Source organism: Mus caroli, unplaced genomic scaffold (assembly GCF_978045245.1).
Source record: "Mus caroli unplaced genomic scaffold, Mus_caroli_1 scaffold_6, whole genome shotgun sequence".
NCBI classification, from domain to species: domain Eukaryota; kingdom Metazoa; phylum Chordata; class Mammalia; order Rodentia; family Muridae; genus Mus; species Mus caroli.
Genome location: NW_028227261.1, coordinates 143,541,590 through 143,561,929, shown reverse-complemented (window position 1 = coordinate 143,561,929; position 20,340 = coordinate 143,541,590). Strand labels below are relative to the sequence as shown.

General features: G+C 41.2%; 1 protein-coding gene across 1 annotated transcript in view; it reads right to left on the bottom strand.

Moving 5' to 3' along the window:
- The window catches only part of Dpy19l4 (dpy-19 like 4), a 57,587-nt gene that overhangs the window by 25,616 nt on the left and 11,631 nt on the right, over positions 1-20,340 (bottom strand). Inside the window, exons 3-11 of the mRNA XM_021160112.3 lie at positions 19,050-19,174; positions 14,784-14,874; positions 14,440-14,561; positions 13,792-13,937; positions 7,497-7,620; positions 4,127-4,261; positions 1,908-2,039; positions 1,709-1,807; positions 1,188-1,261 (exon numbers count right to left, since the gene is read on the bottom strand). Coding sequence (XP_021015771.1) covers positions 1,188-1,261; positions 1,709-1,807; positions 1,908-2,039; positions 4,127-4,261; positions 7,497-7,620; positions 13,792-13,937; positions 14,440-14,561; positions 14,784-14,874; positions 19,050-19,174 — 1,048 coding nt within the window. The remainder of the gene's footprint in view (positions 1-1,187; positions 1,262-1,708; positions 1,808-1,907; positions 2,040-4,126; positions 4,262-7,496; positions 7,621-13,791; positions 13,938-14,439; positions 14,562-14,783; positions 14,875-19,049; positions 19,175-20,340) is intronic.

Below are 20,340 nucleotides of genomic sequence, written 5' to 3'. Positions count from 1 at the left end.
AAGCCTGCTAGTGCTTTAAGTTGTTCACATGAGCATTTTGTGGAGTAGCTAAGACATCCAGTGGCTGTGACCATCTGTAAAGTCCAATGGCAAATGTATTTTTCCAGTTGCTGAGCAGAGGGTTAAACCCAGGGCCTCATGCACATGAATGACGCAAGCACTTCTATCACTGAGCCACATCCCCAGGTAAGACATGGAGTGATGTTAAGAAGTACTCATGGAACACTTGAAGAGATGGCTCAGCAGTTAATAGCAGCAGTTAATAGCTGCTCTTCCAGAGGACCTGGGCTTGGTTCCCAGCACCCATATGTCGGCTCAGAATCTGCTTAACTCCAGTTCCAGGGGATCTAATTCCCTTTCCTGACCTACTTGGGCTCCTTGATGTGCACATACATACACTCAGCCTCACAACCATCTGTAGCTTCAGTTCCAGGGGATTCAATGTCTTCTGGCCTTCAAGGGTATTTACACATATGGTGCACATCATATATGCAGAAGTACTTATACACAGAAAATAACAAAATTTAAAAAGTGTTAAAGGGTAGAACGAAAGTGTCTATTTCAAAAATGACTGCATTTTAAAAAATAAGCTAAATTTTGACAATAGGACTATAACACCATTAAAGATGCTGCTACCGAAATATCTTATATTTTGGGGGCTAATCTCTACACACGCTTCCTTACACATACACAACATATCTATCCACCTGTAAGAATAAATAAACCAAATACTCTCGTGCTGTCTAAGGTTTAAGTCTATCTACTTTCTAGAAGACTAGAAATGTATTTATTGATGCTGCTGCTCAAGGTATTCAAACCATGGTCCCAAGCATGCTAGCCATGTTTCCCCTGTAGTGCTGGGTTAGAACTGGGGTTCTGTGCATACATGCTACCAACTGAGCTATGGCCCCACACTTCCTTCCCCAGCCCACCACTCCAAATATCAATGTCATTTATTCTATAGGATGGGATTACAGTTCTGTGATAGGAAACTGCCAATAATCTACAAGGCCTTGAAGGCTATCCTCAATACTACAAAACCAAAACTAAAAACTAATCTTCTATATAAAATCCAAAACTGTTTTCTAAGTGACATGTAACCAAGTATACACGCCCTCCATCCAGTGTTCTTGCTTTTTATTTCCTACAGGTTACATACGAGATAAACTTGTAAATGTGAAACTTACTTAGTCATATTTAGTCCAAATTTGACTTCAAGAAATTTCAGCACATGCTCATTTTCTTTGTGTGGAACAAACATCTAGATGAGAGAGAATCAGATACCATGGCCAAGTTGTGAGATATTCTTCTTACAGAGAAGAAAACATTATTTTAACAAAGAAATACACCCTTATGCCTATGCGTTTGACAGTATACTTATTTCCAATTACTAATGATAGAAAATACAGCCTGATTAAAAGAATAGTGAATTAAGTAGCACACAGTTTGCAATATGAATACATTTACTGCATGCTTAGGCATGAAAATGGAATGGTGTTTTGAGAGTATGAACATTTCAACCTAGCACAGCTGATTCAAATAAGCCTTACTCCCAGCCGTTTCTGTTGGGTTATTTGTTTCAAACACAGTGCAGTTAGGGATAACTTTGTGTACACTCTACTCCTTTGTTAGCGTGTGGTTCTCAGTAAAGCTGGCATAATGTAGTCCTCTACTCAAACTGCCCTGCACATGAATGTCAAGTACTTACCTTCACTATAAGATTCAAGGTCACCGGCAGGGTACATAACAAGTAAAACTCAAACACTTTGATTACTTTAGCCACAAAAGTTCCTTTTTTCCCATTCAGCTACAAAGGAAAAAACAAAATCACATGAACAAAGAAGTGAAGTATAAAATTAACAATCTAAAATGTAAGGCTACTCTTTACAAAAGGCAAAGTTAATTACCTGAAGGCACTTAACAAGCATGAACGCTCCTACTAAACTTAATAAAGGAGACACCAATAAAGCTGGATTCTCAAACTGTAGTAAATACCCAAGGAAGAGAGAAAATATGTAGACTTTATATACTTCATAAACCTGTCAGAACAAAAATAAAATAAATGAGAGTAAACTTAATTTTAAAAACAGAAATTGTAAGTAAATATTCTGTTATAATTTAGGGCAGTGTTAGGAAGTGTTTAACCCATCTTTTCATTGCCATCGAATGTAAGGAACTCTACATTTGCCTCTTAGTGCCCTACAGAAAAGTTAAGGAGCTAAAACATCATAAACGAAAACTCAAGAACACTCTTCACAGCCACACTTTAACTTCTGTTAGTTTTCTTGTTACGAATTCAGCTTTATGTAGCTATGGTACACAGTCAGCAAACCCAGCACTTGGAAGGCCTACTCAGAAGGATTAAAGTCCAGCTAGGACTATACAGCAAGAGCTCGTGTCAAAAAATAAGTCACGGGCTGGTGAGATGGCTCAGTGGGTAAGAGCACCCGACTGCTCTTCCGAAGGTCTGGAGTTCAAATCCCAGCAACCACATGGTGGCTCACAACCATCTGTAACAAGATCTGACTCCCTCTTCTGGAGTGTCTGAGGACAGCTACAGTGTACTTACATATAATAAATAAATAAATAAATCTTAAAAAAAAAAAAAAAAGTCACACGCTGGTAGTGGTGGCACAAGCCTTTGATCCCAGCACTTGGGAGGCAGAGGCAGGTTAATTTCTGAGTTCGAGGCCAGCCTGGTCTACAGAGTGAGTTCCAGGACGGTCAGGGCTACACAGAGAAACCCTGTCTCTGTGTAGAAAAAAAAAAAAGTCACAGGTTAGAGATGCAGCTCAGTTAGAATAGTGTCTGCTGAGTGCTTGGGTCAGTCCTCAGCACTGCATACAACTGGGAGTGGTGGTAGACATGCCTATAACCTCCAACTCACAACGTAGAGGCTAGAAGACCAGAAGTTTGAAGCCAGGCAATGGTGGTTTTAATCCCAGTGTTTGGGAAGGAAACAGAGGCACGCTGATCTCTAAGAATTTAAGGACAGCCTGGTCTACAGTGCAAGTTAAAGGACAGCCACTGCTACAGAGAGAAACCCTGTCTTAAAAAAAGAAAACAAAACAACAACAAAAGCAAAGAAACAAAAAACACAGAGAATGGAGAGAAGACTGGAGAGGAGGCTCCACAGTCTAGTCCTAGGGATCCAACGCCCTCTTCTGGCCTCCAAGGGCACTGCACCCATGCAGCATATAGACATGCAGGTAAAACATCCAGACACATAGCAAAAAAAATTTTTAAGTTATTTAAAAATTTTAAAACAAAGAAAGAATAAAGGGGCTGGATCCATGTCTAAGTGACTAAGAGTAGATATTGTTCTTGCAGAGAACTGAGTTCAAGTCCTAGTACCAACATCCATCAGCTCACGACCACCTAAACTCCACCTGCAGGAGGCCCAACACTCTTCTAGACTACACATGCATGCCCTCATATGTGCACAGGTGCACAGACACATATATAGAACTGAAAAATAAAAAAAAAATCATAAAAGAGAGATTTCACTGTAACAAGTAATGACAGTCTTGGGAAATACTAATGCCTGCCTGGGAAAGAGGGCAAGAGTCTTCTGGTGTTGGCAAGTCAATTCTTGACTTGGCTAAGTCCACACAGTGCTGCTGCCGAGTAACTCAGCTTCACAGCCTATTTCTCCCTTCTGTGTACACTTCTCTGCTCCAAGTCCAACTCTGACGAGGAAGGGCTTCCGGGAAAGTACACTGCTGGAGGAAGAAGGAGATGCTCGCTCTTTCCTTGCCTCTTGTTGGCTTGCACTTCCTTCGAACCTTACCTAAGACTGTCAGTTCTGGATCCCAACAGCAGAATTCCTTCCAGCTCATCAGTTATTAAGACAATGACTTTATTCTTGGTTAACGATTGCTTAGACAGTGATAAGTTTCGAGGTTTCTGGGCCTTTTCCATGTTAAACAAAGTACTTTACCACTGAACTATGTGCACAGTCATGGATATTAAATCTTTATGTTAGGTTCTCTCTGTTCAAATAATTTCAATCTTGATGCTCATTAGAGTTCTGAAGAGTTGAGAATAAGAGATGAAGAAATGGAAAAGAGGTTTTTAGAAACAATACTGTAAAACCGTTGTCCGCCATTTAACAGTGTCACACTACCTTGTCACTTTGTTCCACTGAGAAGATATCTAGCAGCAGCAGGGATACTGCCTGAAGAAACAAGACGTAGTGGCTGTACTCCCACACCATCATGAAAGTGTACGTCGAGGTACTCAGCAACAGGTAGCAAAACCTCTAGAGAAAAAAACAACTAGGGTCAGTTACTTCACTACTGCAAAAACCCAGTAAGCTACAGACCAACTAGGCGTGGTGGTGCGTGTCCTAACCCCAGCTCTTGACAAGTAGAGGCAGGTGGGCATCTGAGTTCAAGGCCAGCTTAGTCTATATAACAAGTTCTAGGACATAGAAGGAGCTATGTAGATTCCTTGTTTCAAAAATTAAAATAAAATGATAAAACAAAATAAACCAGCCAAACAAACAAACAAAAAGCCACAGCAGGATCTTAGCAAAGCACAGAGAGGAACCAGCACCCGTTTTTCCCATATTATATTTCAAAGGGGCACAATTTTTTTTTTTTTTTTTTCATTTCAAGAGAGGAAGCAAGGCCGGGCAGTGGTAGCACACGCCTTTAATCACAGCACTTGGGAGGCAGAGGCAGGCGGATTTCTGAGTTCGAGGCCAGCCTGGTCTACAGAGTGAGTTCCAGGACAGCCAGGGCTACACAGAGAAACCCTGTCTTGAAAAAAACAAAACAAACAAAAAACCAAAACAAAACAAAACAAAAAAAAGATGGGGCAGGGGGAGTAAAAGCTCAAAGAAATTGATTTTTTAAAAAAGATTTATTTATTTATATGAGTACACTATAGCTGTCTTCAGACACAACAGAAGAGGGCATTGAATCCCATTACAGACGGTTGTGAGCCACCATGTGGTGGCTGGGAATTGAACTCAGGACCTGTGGAAGAGTAGTCAGTGCTCTTAACCACTGAGCCACCTCTCCAGCCCAAGAAACTGATTTTTATTAGAGTAGCTGGTAAACTTTTGTTAATATGGAAGCTTTTTTTTTTTGTCCAAAAACAGTCTCTCTTTTTTCATTCGTGCTAATTTTATTTTCAAAAAAACTCAAGAATCTGGGTTGCCTAGCCAAGCTTTTGCTCTTAACAAAGTTTGGCCTGTTTCCCTCCAGTGCAACACATAACAACCATGCAAACCTGCACGCTACTTTTCTTTACATAACAATGAAAAAGAGCCATGCCCAGGTGCACTTCCCCAATCTCAGCTCTTAGAACTAGAGCAAGAGGATCCAAGGCCAGTCTGGGCTGTGTCTCTGAACACATCCTGTTCCTTCCTGTCCTGAACACAGCAAGCTTAATTGCTGAACTTTTATGGCTTGAATGTTCCATTGCATGTAGAACAACATGACAGATTTCAGGCCTGTTATGGCTAATTCCCATAGCTCAGTGCTTTCTTCTGCCGTGAGGGACTACAGCCAAGGTCTCAGCCTTCGTCCATGGAGCTGCATCTCCTGCACAGGCCTTTACGTTGTCAGGGAGTTCTTCGTGTAGGAGATGAACTGCCAAAGCTGCTTTTATGACATTTATTTTGAACTAAAATAAACTGTTGCCTAAAAATAGTAATAACTTTTTTAAGTAAAATTTGTTTAAATTTTCTTATTGTGTATAATTCGGGGGAGGACCACATGTGTGGTGTCTGTTCTCTCCTTGTACCTATTATGAGGGCCATGGAATTACAGGCTGTCAGGCTTTAGTGTCTCTGACCAGAGTCAGGCTATACAGGCAGATTGCTTTAGTGTTTGGAGTCTACAATAGTCTTGAATTTGTGGAAATCTTGCTGCTTCAGTTGTCTGTGTGCTGGTACTTACCAGAAGTATGCACCTCCACGTCCAATCTGTTCTTCCTTTATTTTTAGGGAGATATTTTTGTGGTACTCTTTTTGACAGGGCAGGCTTTGACCTCATCATGTAGCTAAGGATATACCTGAACTCCTGCTTTCTACCCCCCAAGTGCTGGGATAAGAGCATGGACGACAGTATCTAGCTAGGGTCATGCTTTATCCCCCTTGTACCAAATCGTTATTTCTTATTTTTTTTTCACTGCAGTGTTTCATGCTATGCTATATATTATTTCTAAGTTTTTGTTTGGTTCTTGAGACTGGGTCTCTTTATTATGTAGCTCAGGCTGCCCTGGAACTGACCGTGTAGACCAGAGTGGCCTCAAAATCACAGAGGTCCTCCTGCCTCTGCCTCCTGAGTGCTGGGATTAAAGACATACACCACCATACCTAGCTTATCAGTTTATGTTTTCAAATTGAAATATATACACATTATATGTATATATGTAATATATACATATTATACTATATTATACACATAGTCAAAAATAATCCTATCATTATAGGTGGGACTACAGTAAAAAGAATATTGCCTTTCAGCTTCTTTTTGTATTTGCTTCTTAGTAATGTAAAATGCACATGAGGAATTAAAGCCGAGGAAGGAATCTGATTAGCTCCTCCCGCTGGTGTGTTGGGTTCTGGTGCTGGGGTAGAAGCCCCAGCCGTTGCACAGGCCAGCTACCACAGAGGTGCACCCCTCTAACAGCCAAGCTTATCAGAACACTTTGTTTGGTCGATTCTGGTCTCTTCCTAACCAGGAAATTTTTATGTACGATAGGCAGACTGCCAACGGACTGCTATGTTTCAGTCAACTTCAATAATGAACTGCCTCTGTAAGCATACATTTTATTAACATTATTCTGTGACACCGTCTATAGGCTTCATTCAACTGCCCATGGGATTGAGGGAATAACAATAACAAAAACTTAAGATTCTAAATGATCTGAGACGGACATTTCCTTAAGCTTTGACTAACCTACTAATGTCAGTCAGGGAGGACATGTGAGTGAACACAAGACCATGTCGTACTGCCATCAAAGTTTACACCACTGTCATCCTCAGCCACGGCTGTGTCTTCAGGAATATTTCTTTTAAGTTCTCATGACTAAAGGACATAAATGTTCCTGAAGTAAGAGAAATGGCAAAAACAACACTTGGATAGATTAACTTCCAGAATCAGATATTCTGCATGTAACCATGCTAAAAACATACTAATAACCTTTGTTTTTCTAAAACTATTCCGCTGCCGTCAGATTACAGAAAAACAGATGTAACAATGGCCTTACTACATGTTACATAGTAACATGCTTCACTGAATACAACTTAGCTCCTAATATGACTTACTTTAAAATTAAGCATCATAGCCTAGCATGGTGGTGCACAAGTGCAACCCTACATGGCAGCAGGGAGAGAAAGTGCTCAAGGCCCAGCCTTCCTTATACAATGAGTTTGAAGCCAGCCCGAACTAAAGACATTTCTGTGTCAAAACAAAACAACCAAAACATGTTTGCAAAGCATCAGAATTAGCTGTGATGTATAAAACACATTGATATCTTACCTCTGCATAAGTATTTAGATTTCTTTTTAAATAGCCTGTAAGTGCAGCAACTTGGCATGCAAAATACGGTAGAGCCCAGTTTTCTCTTAAAGGAATGGAGTACTCGATTCTTGTTGTGTCCACCCTAAAACAAACCACAGAGGACACCGAAAGTAAGGCATGTATCTGTGTGACACTACACTACATTTCTCTTTATCTTATCTTTAAATTATTATCTTATTTTACACATATGGGTGTTTTGCCTGCATGAAGGTCTGTTTACATGTGTGAGCCTGGTGCTCCTGGATGCCAGAAAAGGGCATCAGATTCCTGGAACTAGAGTTACAGACAGTTGTGAGCTGCCATGTGGGTGCTGGGAATTGAACCCAGGTCCTCTGGAAGGGCAGCCAGTGCTTGTAACTGCTGAGCCATCATGGTTCACAGCAGTAATTCCAATACTTGGAAGATAAAGGCAGAAAGATCACTGCAAGCTTGGAGCTAGTTTGGTCCACACATTAAGTCCCATACCAGCCAAAGAAAAGGCAAGACCTTGTCTCAAAAATGTTAAACAAACAAACAAAAAAAGGGTGACAGATATTAGAATAATTAGTTCCATGCATATAAGATTGTAATCAGCCTTTAGTTACCTATTATAAAAGAGTATAAAATAGTCAAAATTCAGGAAGAACAAGTGCGTGGCTCAGTGGGCAAAGGTGTTTCCAAGAAATAATGCCTGAGACCCACATGATAGAAGGGGAAAACCAGTCCTGAAAGTTCACCTCTGATTCCCACACATATACACTTAACCAAATAATTGATACAATGTAAACAAAAAATAGTACAAGTTTATTGAAAATCTCTGCATTTGTTTTTACCTTTTTAAAAAAAATGGCAAGAAAAAAGAAATTATGTCTTAGTGGGTTTCTGCTCCTATAAAAGAATACCACGGACTTTGCTATTTATAAACAAAAGAATGCTCATAGTTCTAGAAGCTGGGAATCCAAGATCAAGGAAGGATCAGGGGATGCAACCAAAAATGTTTTCCTCTAGTGCTGGAGTATGAAAGCAGGGCCCATGCACAGTAGCCACGCCCTCTACCCTGTAGCAGTGTCCCAGTGCCCTTAGCTGTTCTATAGGACAGTCATGGAGCCTCCACTGTTCCTCCAGTCACAGAGACCCCTCCTCATTCTCAGTAGTAGCACACTGGAGATCATGTAGCTTGGAGAGCACACTCAAAGCACAGCTGCACAATGGCAAGTCTCACGACTCTGGGCTTTATGACACAAAGTATGAAAAAAAATCAAACAGTAAAACCCAACTTACTGGACTTGACCAGAATTTAAACGGTTCTGTTTTCATTACTAAGAAAGCATGCGGCCGATGTACTGACTCCTGTGTTAATGCCAGCACTCAGGAGGTGGATCTGGCACGCGCATCTCCCTAAGTTTGAGGACAGTGTGGCCCACAAAGAAAGTTCTGGATACCCAGGGCTACATAGTGAGAGACTGTCTCAAAAAAAAAAAAAAAAAAAACAAAACAAAACAAAAGAGGGGGAAGGGGAGAGAGGGGAGAAAAGAAAAGCATAAAGCACACAGACAAAAAACTCTGACATACCCACCCCTGACAAAGGAAACCACCAGGAAGAACTCGTGTTTATAATATACACCACCATTTATCATTTAAGAACCAAAAAAGTTCTCAGAAGTGCATGGTTAGTTATTTTACTGGGCAAATATCAGAGCCCGCACAGTAGAACCACTCTCCATCACTGACTGCGATGTTGTTAAGCCAGCAGAACTGGGTAAAAACTCTTACAACTCAATAAATCAAATGTAAACAATGCCATAAAAAACAAGAACTGGCATGATGGCACAAAGCACAAGAAGCCAAGACAGGAAGACCACAAGTCCGTTGTCAGCCTAGGCTTCAATGGGCGATGGGGTGAGGGGAGGATGCAGTTTAGATTTACATGCTTACAGAGCATACCACAGGTCCAACCTCAGTGCTACAGAACAGAAGGTGTAACAGATTTATGACACTAAACCTTCCACTAAAAGAAGTGGTGAAGAGACTTTGTAGAAAGAATCTCTTGGGTACTGTGTAGAATCGTCACCTGTCAATAAAAAAGCTGATGTCCTATCAGCAAAAAGCAGGAAATGAGAGGAAGGAGTTCCAGTAGAGAGAGAGGAATTCTGGGAGATTCTCACACAGCAGATTGACCCTGGACTCTGAGGAGAGATAACTAACCTTGTGGTAGACAATGGAATAGTTTAAATGGGTTAAGTGAGCTATGATCTAGTGGGGAACAAGTGTAGCATAAGGCCGCAAGCACTGTAACTAAAATAAAGCTCTGAGTTGTTATTGGGGAACTGGGGCAAGACTTTACCAACTAAGCACATGGACATCACAGGGCATTAAGTGCACGCAATTTAAAACTATGCTCTCTGCTCCCTGACTGCCACGATGGAGCCACACAATTCTTAACTGTTACAAACTCTTCCTTGCCTCAGAACCAAAGCAATAGGTCCAACAAGTCTTGCCCCCAAATCTCCAAGACCATGCTCAAATAAGAGCTCCAAGGAAAAAGCATCAGCTTGCCAATCTGTGAGAGAAGCCTAGGAGAGCTCAGTCTGCCACTCATCCTTTCATGCAGTCGCCTTGCATTCCAGACAGTGGAGCCCCACACTCAGACAAACACTGGCAAGACAGCCTGAGGAGCAGAGCGCACCACTCCCTGATAGGAACTGAACTGTTTCCAGACTCCCCTAAGCAGAAGGGAACATCATACAAAGGGAACACCAGGGTCCCCTCATGCAAGTCAATGAAGATGTCTCTTTAAGAGAGCCCCTTCACAGACCCAAACTGAAAAAATGACAAAAGCAAGCCAGATTCTAGTCAGGACAGCTTAACGCTGGATTCCTCTCACCACTCCCTTCACCAAAACTCACAATTCAAGCCGAATCCGAGAATTATGGTGTGAGGTGCATGGTGTTTGGGCTCGCTTGTCTTTCTAGTACAACCATGCTGAAAACTAAATTCTCTTCCTGCCTCTCATGGGAAATAAACTACAATGAGATATCACTGAACACTCTATTACCTACTATGCAACAAGGCTATCAGCAACACACACACACACATATACACAGAGTAACTTAAGATCAGGGGTCAATTATATGGCTTAGTGGGATAGCACTTGCAGGCACAAGGTCCTGGGTTCAATACTCGGCATTACCCAAACAAAAACTAAAAGGAAACAAAGCTAGGGAAAACTCCTTTGCTTAAAACAGCTTATGCTATGACTTCCAGCTAAGATCAGAAGCTGCAAACTGCCTCGAGTGCGAACTGGTAAAAGAGAAAACCAGAAAAGTCTACAAAGGAAGAAGGATACCCGAAGAGAGCAGAGAAAAGGGCAGGCAATTCAGAAAAGTAAACTGGAGAGAGCTTGAGCAGCGCAGTTCCTGTGAGAGAAGAGCCAGCAGCTGCTTCCAGAAGCAATGTATTCTCTCCTTGCTGAGTACTAAGGACCGAGCCTTCAAGAATAAACTGACGAGGGGTCGGGGAAATGGCTGAGTTTATAAAAAGTGCTGGCTGCTCTTGCAAAGGACCCACATTCAATTCCCAACACTCAGAGTGCCTCAGAACTGTCTGTAACTACAGTCCAGGGGATCTAATGCCCTTTTCTGGCCTCTGTGAGTACCACCAATATATGTAATACACTGGCAGGTAACACCTATACACATAAAATAAAAACAAATCTTTATTTTTAAAAAGCTGGTCAATAAAATAAGATAGCCTCCCTGCAAGTAACTCAGAGGAGATATCCATACTAGTAGATCCCAAAGTGCAACCCACAAGTGTTAGACCATGGAGAAAATAAGCCAGGGGTATAGCTTAGCTGGTATAGTGCTTCCCAGCATGCACTACATGAGTGCACCTCTTAAGTCCCAGCACTGGGAGGACAGTGCATTTCAGACCACACGGGGCTACACTGTATCTGAGACCAGCCTTGGTCGACATAGCAAGACTTCCCAGCATGCACCACATGAGTGCACCTCTTAAGTCCCAGCACTGGGGAGGACAGTGCATTTCAGACCACACGGGGCTACACTGTATCTGAGACCAGCCTTGGTCGACATAGCAAGACTTCCCAGCATGCACCACATGAGTGCACCTCGTAAGTCCCAGCACTGGGAGGACAGTGCATTTCAGACCACACGGGGCTACACTGTATCTGAGACCAGCCTTGGTCGACATAGCAAGACTGTCTTTCAAAAACAAAAACAACTAGGGAACAGGCTCAATGGAGTCCCTGCCTTGCTGTAAAAAGCTATACGTTGTTCCTCAGCCATATAAAAGAAAAATATGTTTTCTAGGCTTCTTTGAATGCGATGATAAATATTTAATGATCAAATAAAAAGAGTACTATTTGACAAATGTAGTGGTCTTCATAATGGTCTTGATGGCTCTTGCCTTCTGGTGCAAATGTCGTCATCTTCTACAGTATATACACACATTATATATACATATTATACAGTATGTATATATATACACACATATACATACATTATATATACATATTATACAGTATGTATATATACATATACATTATATATACATATTATACAGTATGTTTATATATACACATTATACAGTATGTATATATATACACATTATATACACATATTATACAGTATGTATATATACACATTATATATGCATATTATACAGTATGTATATACACACATTTATACACATATTTTACAGTATGTATATATATATACACATTATGTATACATAGTATACAGTATGTGTGTGTGTATATATATATATACACACACATTATATATACATATTATACAGTATGTATATATATATTGGAGTGATGCCATGTCTCCAGGACTAGGTTATAAAAGACATCGATTGATGTCTCTTGGATCATTTAATATAAAATAATATCTTAAATTATATCGGACCCAGATCCACTAGGTAAGCCGTTCTATCCCTAGCAATTGTGTCAAATAATGTTTTTTTAGTAGAAGCTATTTTCTTAGGCAGCCATAAGCAAACACAATCACTTGTTAAAGCTAGTCTTGCACTAAACCTGAACTCCTGATTCTCCTACCCTTAACTCCTGAGTGTTGCAATTACACGTATGTCATCATGCCTGGCCTAGAACTTATTTTGATTTTGATTTCTTTTTAATTTTTGTTTTGAGCTAGGGTTTCACTGCATACCCCTGGCTGTCCTAGAACTTGTAGACCAAGCAGGCTTCAAACTCACAGAGATCCACCTGCATCTGCTTCCTGAGTGCTGGGATTAAAGGTGCATACCATTATGCCAGGGCAGAATTAAGGTTTTTTTTTTTTGGGGGGGGGGGTCGAGACAGGGTTTCTCTGTATAGCCCTGGCTGTCCTGGAACTCACTTTGTAGACCAGGCTGGCCTTGAACTCAGAAATCTGCCTGCCTCTGCCTCCCGAGTGCTGGGATTAAAGGCATGCGCCACCACTGCCCGGAGGATTAAGCTTTTTCAGTCAAGGTTTTAAACAGACCAAGAGTACCTAAAACTCAGCTGGCACGTGCCATGGTGTACCAATGTAGCTGACAGGACAATTTGTAGGAAACCGCTCACACAGGACCCAGTGATCAGACTCAGGTTAGCAGGCTTAGCAGCAAGCAGTTTTTTCACTAACTCATGCTCATTTTTAGTTAGTTCATTTATTTTATTTTATTTTTGCTTCAAGCCAGTGTGGCCCTGTAAATCCTACTCATCTCTGAGTCTTATACCAGCTGGAGAAGGCTTTCTGCTTAGCTTTACCCTCATGTGTATTTGTGTGTGTGTATGTGTGTGTGTGTGTGTGTTTGTGTTTGTGTGTGTGTGGTCATGTGTGTCCTGTGTGAAGTGGCCTGAGGTTGACTTCATTACTCTTTCTTGGTTGTGCTCCATCTTACTCACTGAGGTAGGGCCTTTGGATCAATCAAGAACTTAGCAATATGACAAGGCCAGCTAACCAGCTTGCCCCAGGGAGACTTCTAAGAGCTGGAATCACAGCAGGCCCACATCCACCCAGCATTCACCTGGATTCTGGAAATCTGAACTCCAGTTCACACACTTGTACAGTAAGCGCTTTAACCACTGAACCATGTTCTCAGACCGGCTTTGTAAGTGATTACGTATCTAGATTAGTCCCTGAGTGGAATCCTACCTAAGCGTCACCATCAAACATAACAATCAATAGGTTTGCAGATAACAGCTGAGCACTGTAAGAATGGGAATATTTACAAAGTTTGTAACTATCAATGTGAAAGACTTGCATACCTGTTAATTAGGAACCACGCAACAGTAAGCATTCCTGCTAGCCACGTGCCACTCATAAGCCAACTTGTAACAAATAGAGCCGTGACATACATTCCTTGTAGTCCAAACACAATGCCAATGTAGAAATACACGGGCTCAATCACTTCCTGAAGGTAAAAGAAAGGGAATGACAGAGGATGGTTAAACAACCCAAAGACACAAACCCACGTAAGAAAGCAGACGGCAAAGTGAAGACACAGGGCTGGAGGGATGGCTCAGTGTTAGAGCACTTCTCTTCTTACAGAGACATTCTGCTCCCACACAGTGCCTCATAACTGTCTACAGCTTCTAGAGCAGTGGCTCTCGATCTTCCTACTGCTGTGACAGTTCCTCATGCTGTGGTGATCCCAACCATAAACTTACTTCATTGCTACTTCATAACTGTCATTTTGCTACTGTTTTGAATCATAATGTGAACACCTGATATGCAGGATATCTGATATGTGACCCCAAGGGGGACAAGACCCACGGAGTGAGAACCACTGTCCTAGAGGATCTGATGCCCTCTAAGGGCACTGGGCACACATGCGGTCACATATAGATATGCAAGCAAAACACGCATACACAGGAAGTAAATCTAAAATAAAAATAATAATAAAACATACATACGTTGCTGCCAGTTGCTTGATAGAGCACACTGGCAATAAGCTCTGGATACAAAGCCATCCGCTGCATGGCGTTGATAGTCTTCAGGGAGACGGTTTTGTTATTGTGCGTCAGCTCATACACACCTAAACACATAATGAGTTCCTCCAGATTACTGTTCTGCTTCGACAGTGATTCAACATGTCATTCATTAGTAACCACAAACAATATGGAAAGACTCAGCTGCTACAAGATGCTGCATCTTCCCAACTTCCTATGAGATCCCACATCCTAAAGCTCATGACCTCTGAGAAGAGTGCTTCCCTTTACAACATCATTCCTGCAGTTACAGCTGTGGCTGGCCATACCTCTCTCGAATGACGGCGCCTTCAGCATGTCTTTATAGTAGGAGTAGTAAATAGCGCTGTCTCCCTGGAAGGTGATCTCTCGCTCGAGCTCCTGCAGTGACACAGCAGTAAAGGTCAGGCTGCACATCAGCTGCACTCTTTCTTCTCCTCCAGCCTCTTGTGTTTGGTTTCGATTGTTTCCTTCACATTTTAAACTGACATTTACAGTTGTATTCAAGGACATATTTAAAATTTCCTAAACTACCGTATTAATAAGATTAAGTTTCTCAATAGTCTAGCAATCATTTTTGTGAAAACATTCAAATGGTTTACAACTGATATAACATTATATGTTTTACACATACAAGGAAATTCTAGAAGGAAAACCCAAAGAATACCCTACAAACAGCAGGAATACTAAGAAGGGACTGGCAATAAACTGAATGTCAAACTCTAGAGTAAAAGCCAGGTATGGTGGTATATACCCATAACCCTAGCACAGAGGAGGTTGAGGTAGGAGGATCAAGTTTGAGACCAGCTTGGACTACCAGTAAGTTCCAGAACTGCAGTGTGACTCTATTTTAAAAATATAAATGACTTTAGAAACAAAATATCCAGAATAAGAAGATAAGTTTAGGCACAGGTGAGATGACTCAGCTGTTAAGAGCACTGACTGCTCTTCTGAAGGTCCTGAGTTCAAATCCCAGCAACCACATGGTGGCTCACAACCATCCATGAGATCTGATGTCCTCTTTTGGTGTGTCTGAAGACAACTACAGTGTACTTATTTATAATAATAAATAAATCTTTGGGCTGGAACGAACAGGGCTGGTGCAAGTGGGGTTGACTGGAGCGAGCGGGGCTGACCAGAGTGAGCAGAGTGGTGTCTCCACTTTAATTCCAGAGGCCGAGGAGAGCAATCTCTGTGAGTTTGAGGCGAGCTTAGTCTACTAGCAAGTTCTAGTACAACTAGAAAACACACAGTGAGACCCCCATCTCAAACAAACAAAACCATCAGAATGTTTTGTATTTTTTATGCTAAATCAATTTTTTGTTCAGTTCTAATCTTATTTCCTCCTTGCTAGGAGTCCAACCCTAGGCCCTGTGTTTGCTGGTCCAGAGCTCTAACCCTGCACAATAATCCAGCCCTGAGCAGATCATCTGCTAACATCAAGCTGTTTTCACACACAATACAGATTAAGGATTCCTACTTCAAGATCTGAGATCTTAAACATTCCAAAAGCTGAACCTTTGTGTATGTGGACATGATGGTGTAAGTGAAAAATGTTCCCCAAGGAAGAACAATAAAAGTGCTAGCACAACAGAAATGCAAGAATAGCTTCAGACTACACACAGGAAGCTATGACATTAAACTGTATGCCTAGATGCAGAACCCCTTCCCAACATGTCAGATTGTGTATATATAAGTACTGCAAAATTTAAAAAAATGACTTTAAAAAATATCCAAATCTCTACCACTTTGGACCTTGGCACTTTGGATAAGGGATACCCAACTGTACTCAAGAACAATGTTACTAGAACCACTTTTTAATAAAGACTCATTATGTTTAAGTGTGTGTGTGTGTGTGTGTATGTGCGCGCGTGCGTGTGCATGTGCTCGCCCATGTGTGTGCGCCTGCATTCAGGTACCTGTACATACATATTCAGGTATCTATGGAGGCCACAGTCACAGGCTGTTCTGAGCTGCCTGACATGGAACAAGGAGCTGACTTGGCTCCTTTGTAAGAGCAGTTTGCACTCTTGCCCACTGAGTTGTCTCTCAGCCCCTAGGAGCAATTTCCCAAAGTTCTAACTAGTTATGACTTTACTGACTGTTAATTAAAGAGCCTTAGGATCTATACAATGGCTCAGTGGGTAAGAGTATTTGCCACTAAGCCTAATAACCCGTTTGATTCCCAGAAGCTACATGTTGGAAGGATAAAGTTGTCCTCTGATCTCCCTGAGCGCGCGCACTCACTCACACTCACACACACACACACACACACACACACACACACACACACACACGATAAACAAACAAACAAACAAACAAATACAAGTAAAACATTTTAACTGTTTGGAGTACTTAAGTGTACACACTAAGTATCTGTAATCCTAGCACTTAAAAAGTCAAACAGGAGGGCAGAGAGTTCAAGGCCAGCCTGGGCTACAAACAAGACTCTGCCTTTAAATAAATGTAAAAAATACAAATACTTCTGTAGTTACACTTTGAAAGGGCTAGATTAAACAGTTCTATGAGTTTCTTTATTATAAAATATTTCCATTTCCATATATGTTCTCCACTGTTAGTCTCCAAAGGGAAATGTTTTCCAGATCTAGTTACCCAATGAACTGCTCTCCCATTTAAACACTGCTCTGGTCTGAATGCTACTGTCCAAGATACGGGCCAGTTTTGTATGTGGAAATTCAATCCCTAGTGCGATGGCATTTGAAAGAGGGATTTGGAATATGGGTGTGTGGTGAGGACAAATCCTTTATGACAGGATTAGTGTCACTTAGCAAACAGGTCCCAGCGCTCCCTCGTCCCTTCTGCCACAGTAAAATGGTCAGTCACCTATGGATCAAGAAGCCAGTTCTGGGACAGGCCTGGTGGCACACACCCTTAACCGTAGCATTCTGGAGGCAGATGTGGATAGATTGTGAGTTAGTTCCTGGACAGCCTGGCCTACATAGTGAGTTCTCAGTGTCTACTTGCTCAAAAATAAGGAATGACAAAACTAAACCACAAAAGCATCAGTATGGGCTCCAAACTCTTAAAACTCCATAGAGCCAAAAGTCAAATGATGAAATTTCAAATATAAGTATAGCAATTATGAGCTGGGCAGTGGTGGTGCACGCCTTTAATCCCAGCACTTGGGAGGCAGAGGCAGGTGGATTTCTAAGTCCGAGGCCAGCCTGGTCTACAGAGTGAGTTCCAGGACAGCCACGACTACACAGAGAAACCCAGTCTCGGGAAAAAAAAAAAAAGTAAAGCAATTATGTATTCTGTAAAATACCGAAACTGAAAACCAAACATTAAACATGAGGCAACATCTTTTTTTTTTTTTTGATATTTTCTTTATTTACATTTCAAATGTTATCCCCTTTCCCAGTCCCCACCCACCCACCCACCCAGGAAACCCCCTATCCCATACTCCCTCCCTCTACTTCTATGAGGGTGTTCCTGGGGCATCTATCGAGATGAGGCAACATGTTAATGTTATTATTGGAGCCAGTTAGAGGATTTGGTGAATCAAGATACTTGCTATACCACATACATACACAAAATAAATAAATGCAATTTTAAAATTGAAAAATATATAATAAAATTAAAATGTAAATCCTATTATATCTGTTAATCATTTTCAACCTTCCCCCAAAACTCATAATTATAAAATCTAATTCTAAAATTAGATAATATAAGTGTAATTACATAATCTAAAAAGTAAAGTATTTTAATGCTGAAATTCATAATCCTGAAATATGAACTACCAAAACTACTAAGAGGCTGACCAATACCATAGCACTTTTCTGAAAGTCCGTAGAGTCAGCTTGATCTGACCACAGCCATCTTCCGACAGAGGAGCCATGCTGCTCCTGAGTAGCTCTGACCTCTTTTTCCTGTTTCTCAGCATGCTCTAAATGGACAAACTGCTAGAGCGGTACATGGGACCTCCATCCTGCACCAGGAATGTGCCTACCCGGCGCATTTGGTCTGGAAGAAAGTGGGCTTGTTCTGACATTTTACCATCACTTCCTTTTCATTCCAAGTTCAAGGACTCAGTTTGCTACTGTCCACAACTCACAGCTACAAATGAGCTCCTAGATCTGCCTGTCTTTCTTCAGTCTGGTGCCTCTTGCAGCCAGTTCTCATACACTTGGGCCAGATTTTCCTCAAACAATCCCAGATAAATTCACTGTACAAGGAGAACACCCTAATAGTTTCTAGTTTATAAATTAGCTTATTTCATTTTGTTTGAGACAGTCTCACTATGTAGGCCTGGTCAGCCTAGAACTAGCTATGGAGACCAAGTTAACCTAGACTTCACAGAGCTCTGTCTACCTCTGCCTGCCAGTGCTAGATTTATGGCACCTGCAACCACACCCAGCTTATTACATATTTTAAGGGTAATACTGTAACTGTGTCTCAAAAGAACTTCTATAGCATTTTGCTAATACCTACAAATAAGAAGGGACTTGTCATACTTAACAAATATATGTACAACCTCCTAAGAAACACATAATAGTGTGTGAAAACACTTTTCATATTCTCAAAATTCTTCTTACCTGCCTGTTGGAAAACCAGAATTTCCGTTCATGGTAAGCTGACAAGTAGAAAACATGCATCATACCACTAATAACGGCTGCGAGACAGCCAATGACGATCTTTGCAAAACGTTGAAATGATACATCTGAAAAAGAATATTAAAGATAGTCAAATTCCAACAGAGGCCCATCCTACAGGACAGCTCAGCAGGTCGCTTCCCAGATGAGAAGCTCAGCTGATGGAACTCCTGCTTGGCATATGTGAGGTCCTGGGGTAATCCCCACTACAAGCAAAGGAAAGAGGAAGAGCCAGAAAGAAGAAAGGATGGATGGATGGATGTCAGATAAGAAGGAGGGATGGATGGATGGACGGACGGACGGGCAGGGGGATGTCAGGAAAGAAAAATGGACAGATGGATGTCAGGGTCATCAAAAACAAAAACCTAGGAAACTGTCAGTGCAGTGCATAGAGACCAAAACAACACGACAACAAAAGTAAAAAGACATAAGGTGAAGACTAAGAACATCTGAATAAAGTACAGGTTTCATTTGAGGGGAATGCCTCAATATTTATTACTTGTAACAAATGCACCACACTAGTGTAAAATGCCAACAAGGGAACCCGTAAGAAGGTTTAGTGTGAGAAAGTACTACTCACCAATCATGATGACCTGACCTGAGTTCAATCCTTCAGACCAATATGGTAAAAGGAGAGAACTAACTCCTAAAAGTTGTCTCTGATCCTCCATGTGTGCTCACGGTCTCTCTTTCCCTCTCTCTCTCTCTCTCTCTCTCTCACACACACACACACACACAAACACACACACACACAATTAGTAAAAAAACAATTTTTAAGTCTGACACATTGTAGAGATTTGTTTCATAAGGCAAATATGATTAACATGAAAGAACAGTACACTGAAAATTGGTTGAAACATGGAAAAAAAGGCGAGGAGTGGTGGTGCTTGTCTTTAATCCCAGCACTGGGAGGCAGAGGCAGGCGAACCTCTGAGTTTGAGGCCAACCAGGCTGTCTACAGAGCAAGTTCCAGGACAGCCAGCGCTACACATAGAAACCCTCTGTTTCAAAAAAATAAAAATAAAACAAGCAAAACTAAGAAACAACTATTTAAAAAAAACAAGATATGAAAAAAATGCCCACTGACATTAAATGATAAAAAGGAATGGGTTAATATCTATAAACTAACTATTAATATCTATTAATATTTATAAACACTCATTCTGAATCTCTACTGATAGTTTTCCTTTCAAAAAAAAACTAACATATGTTCTGTAAACTACAGTCCTTGCTA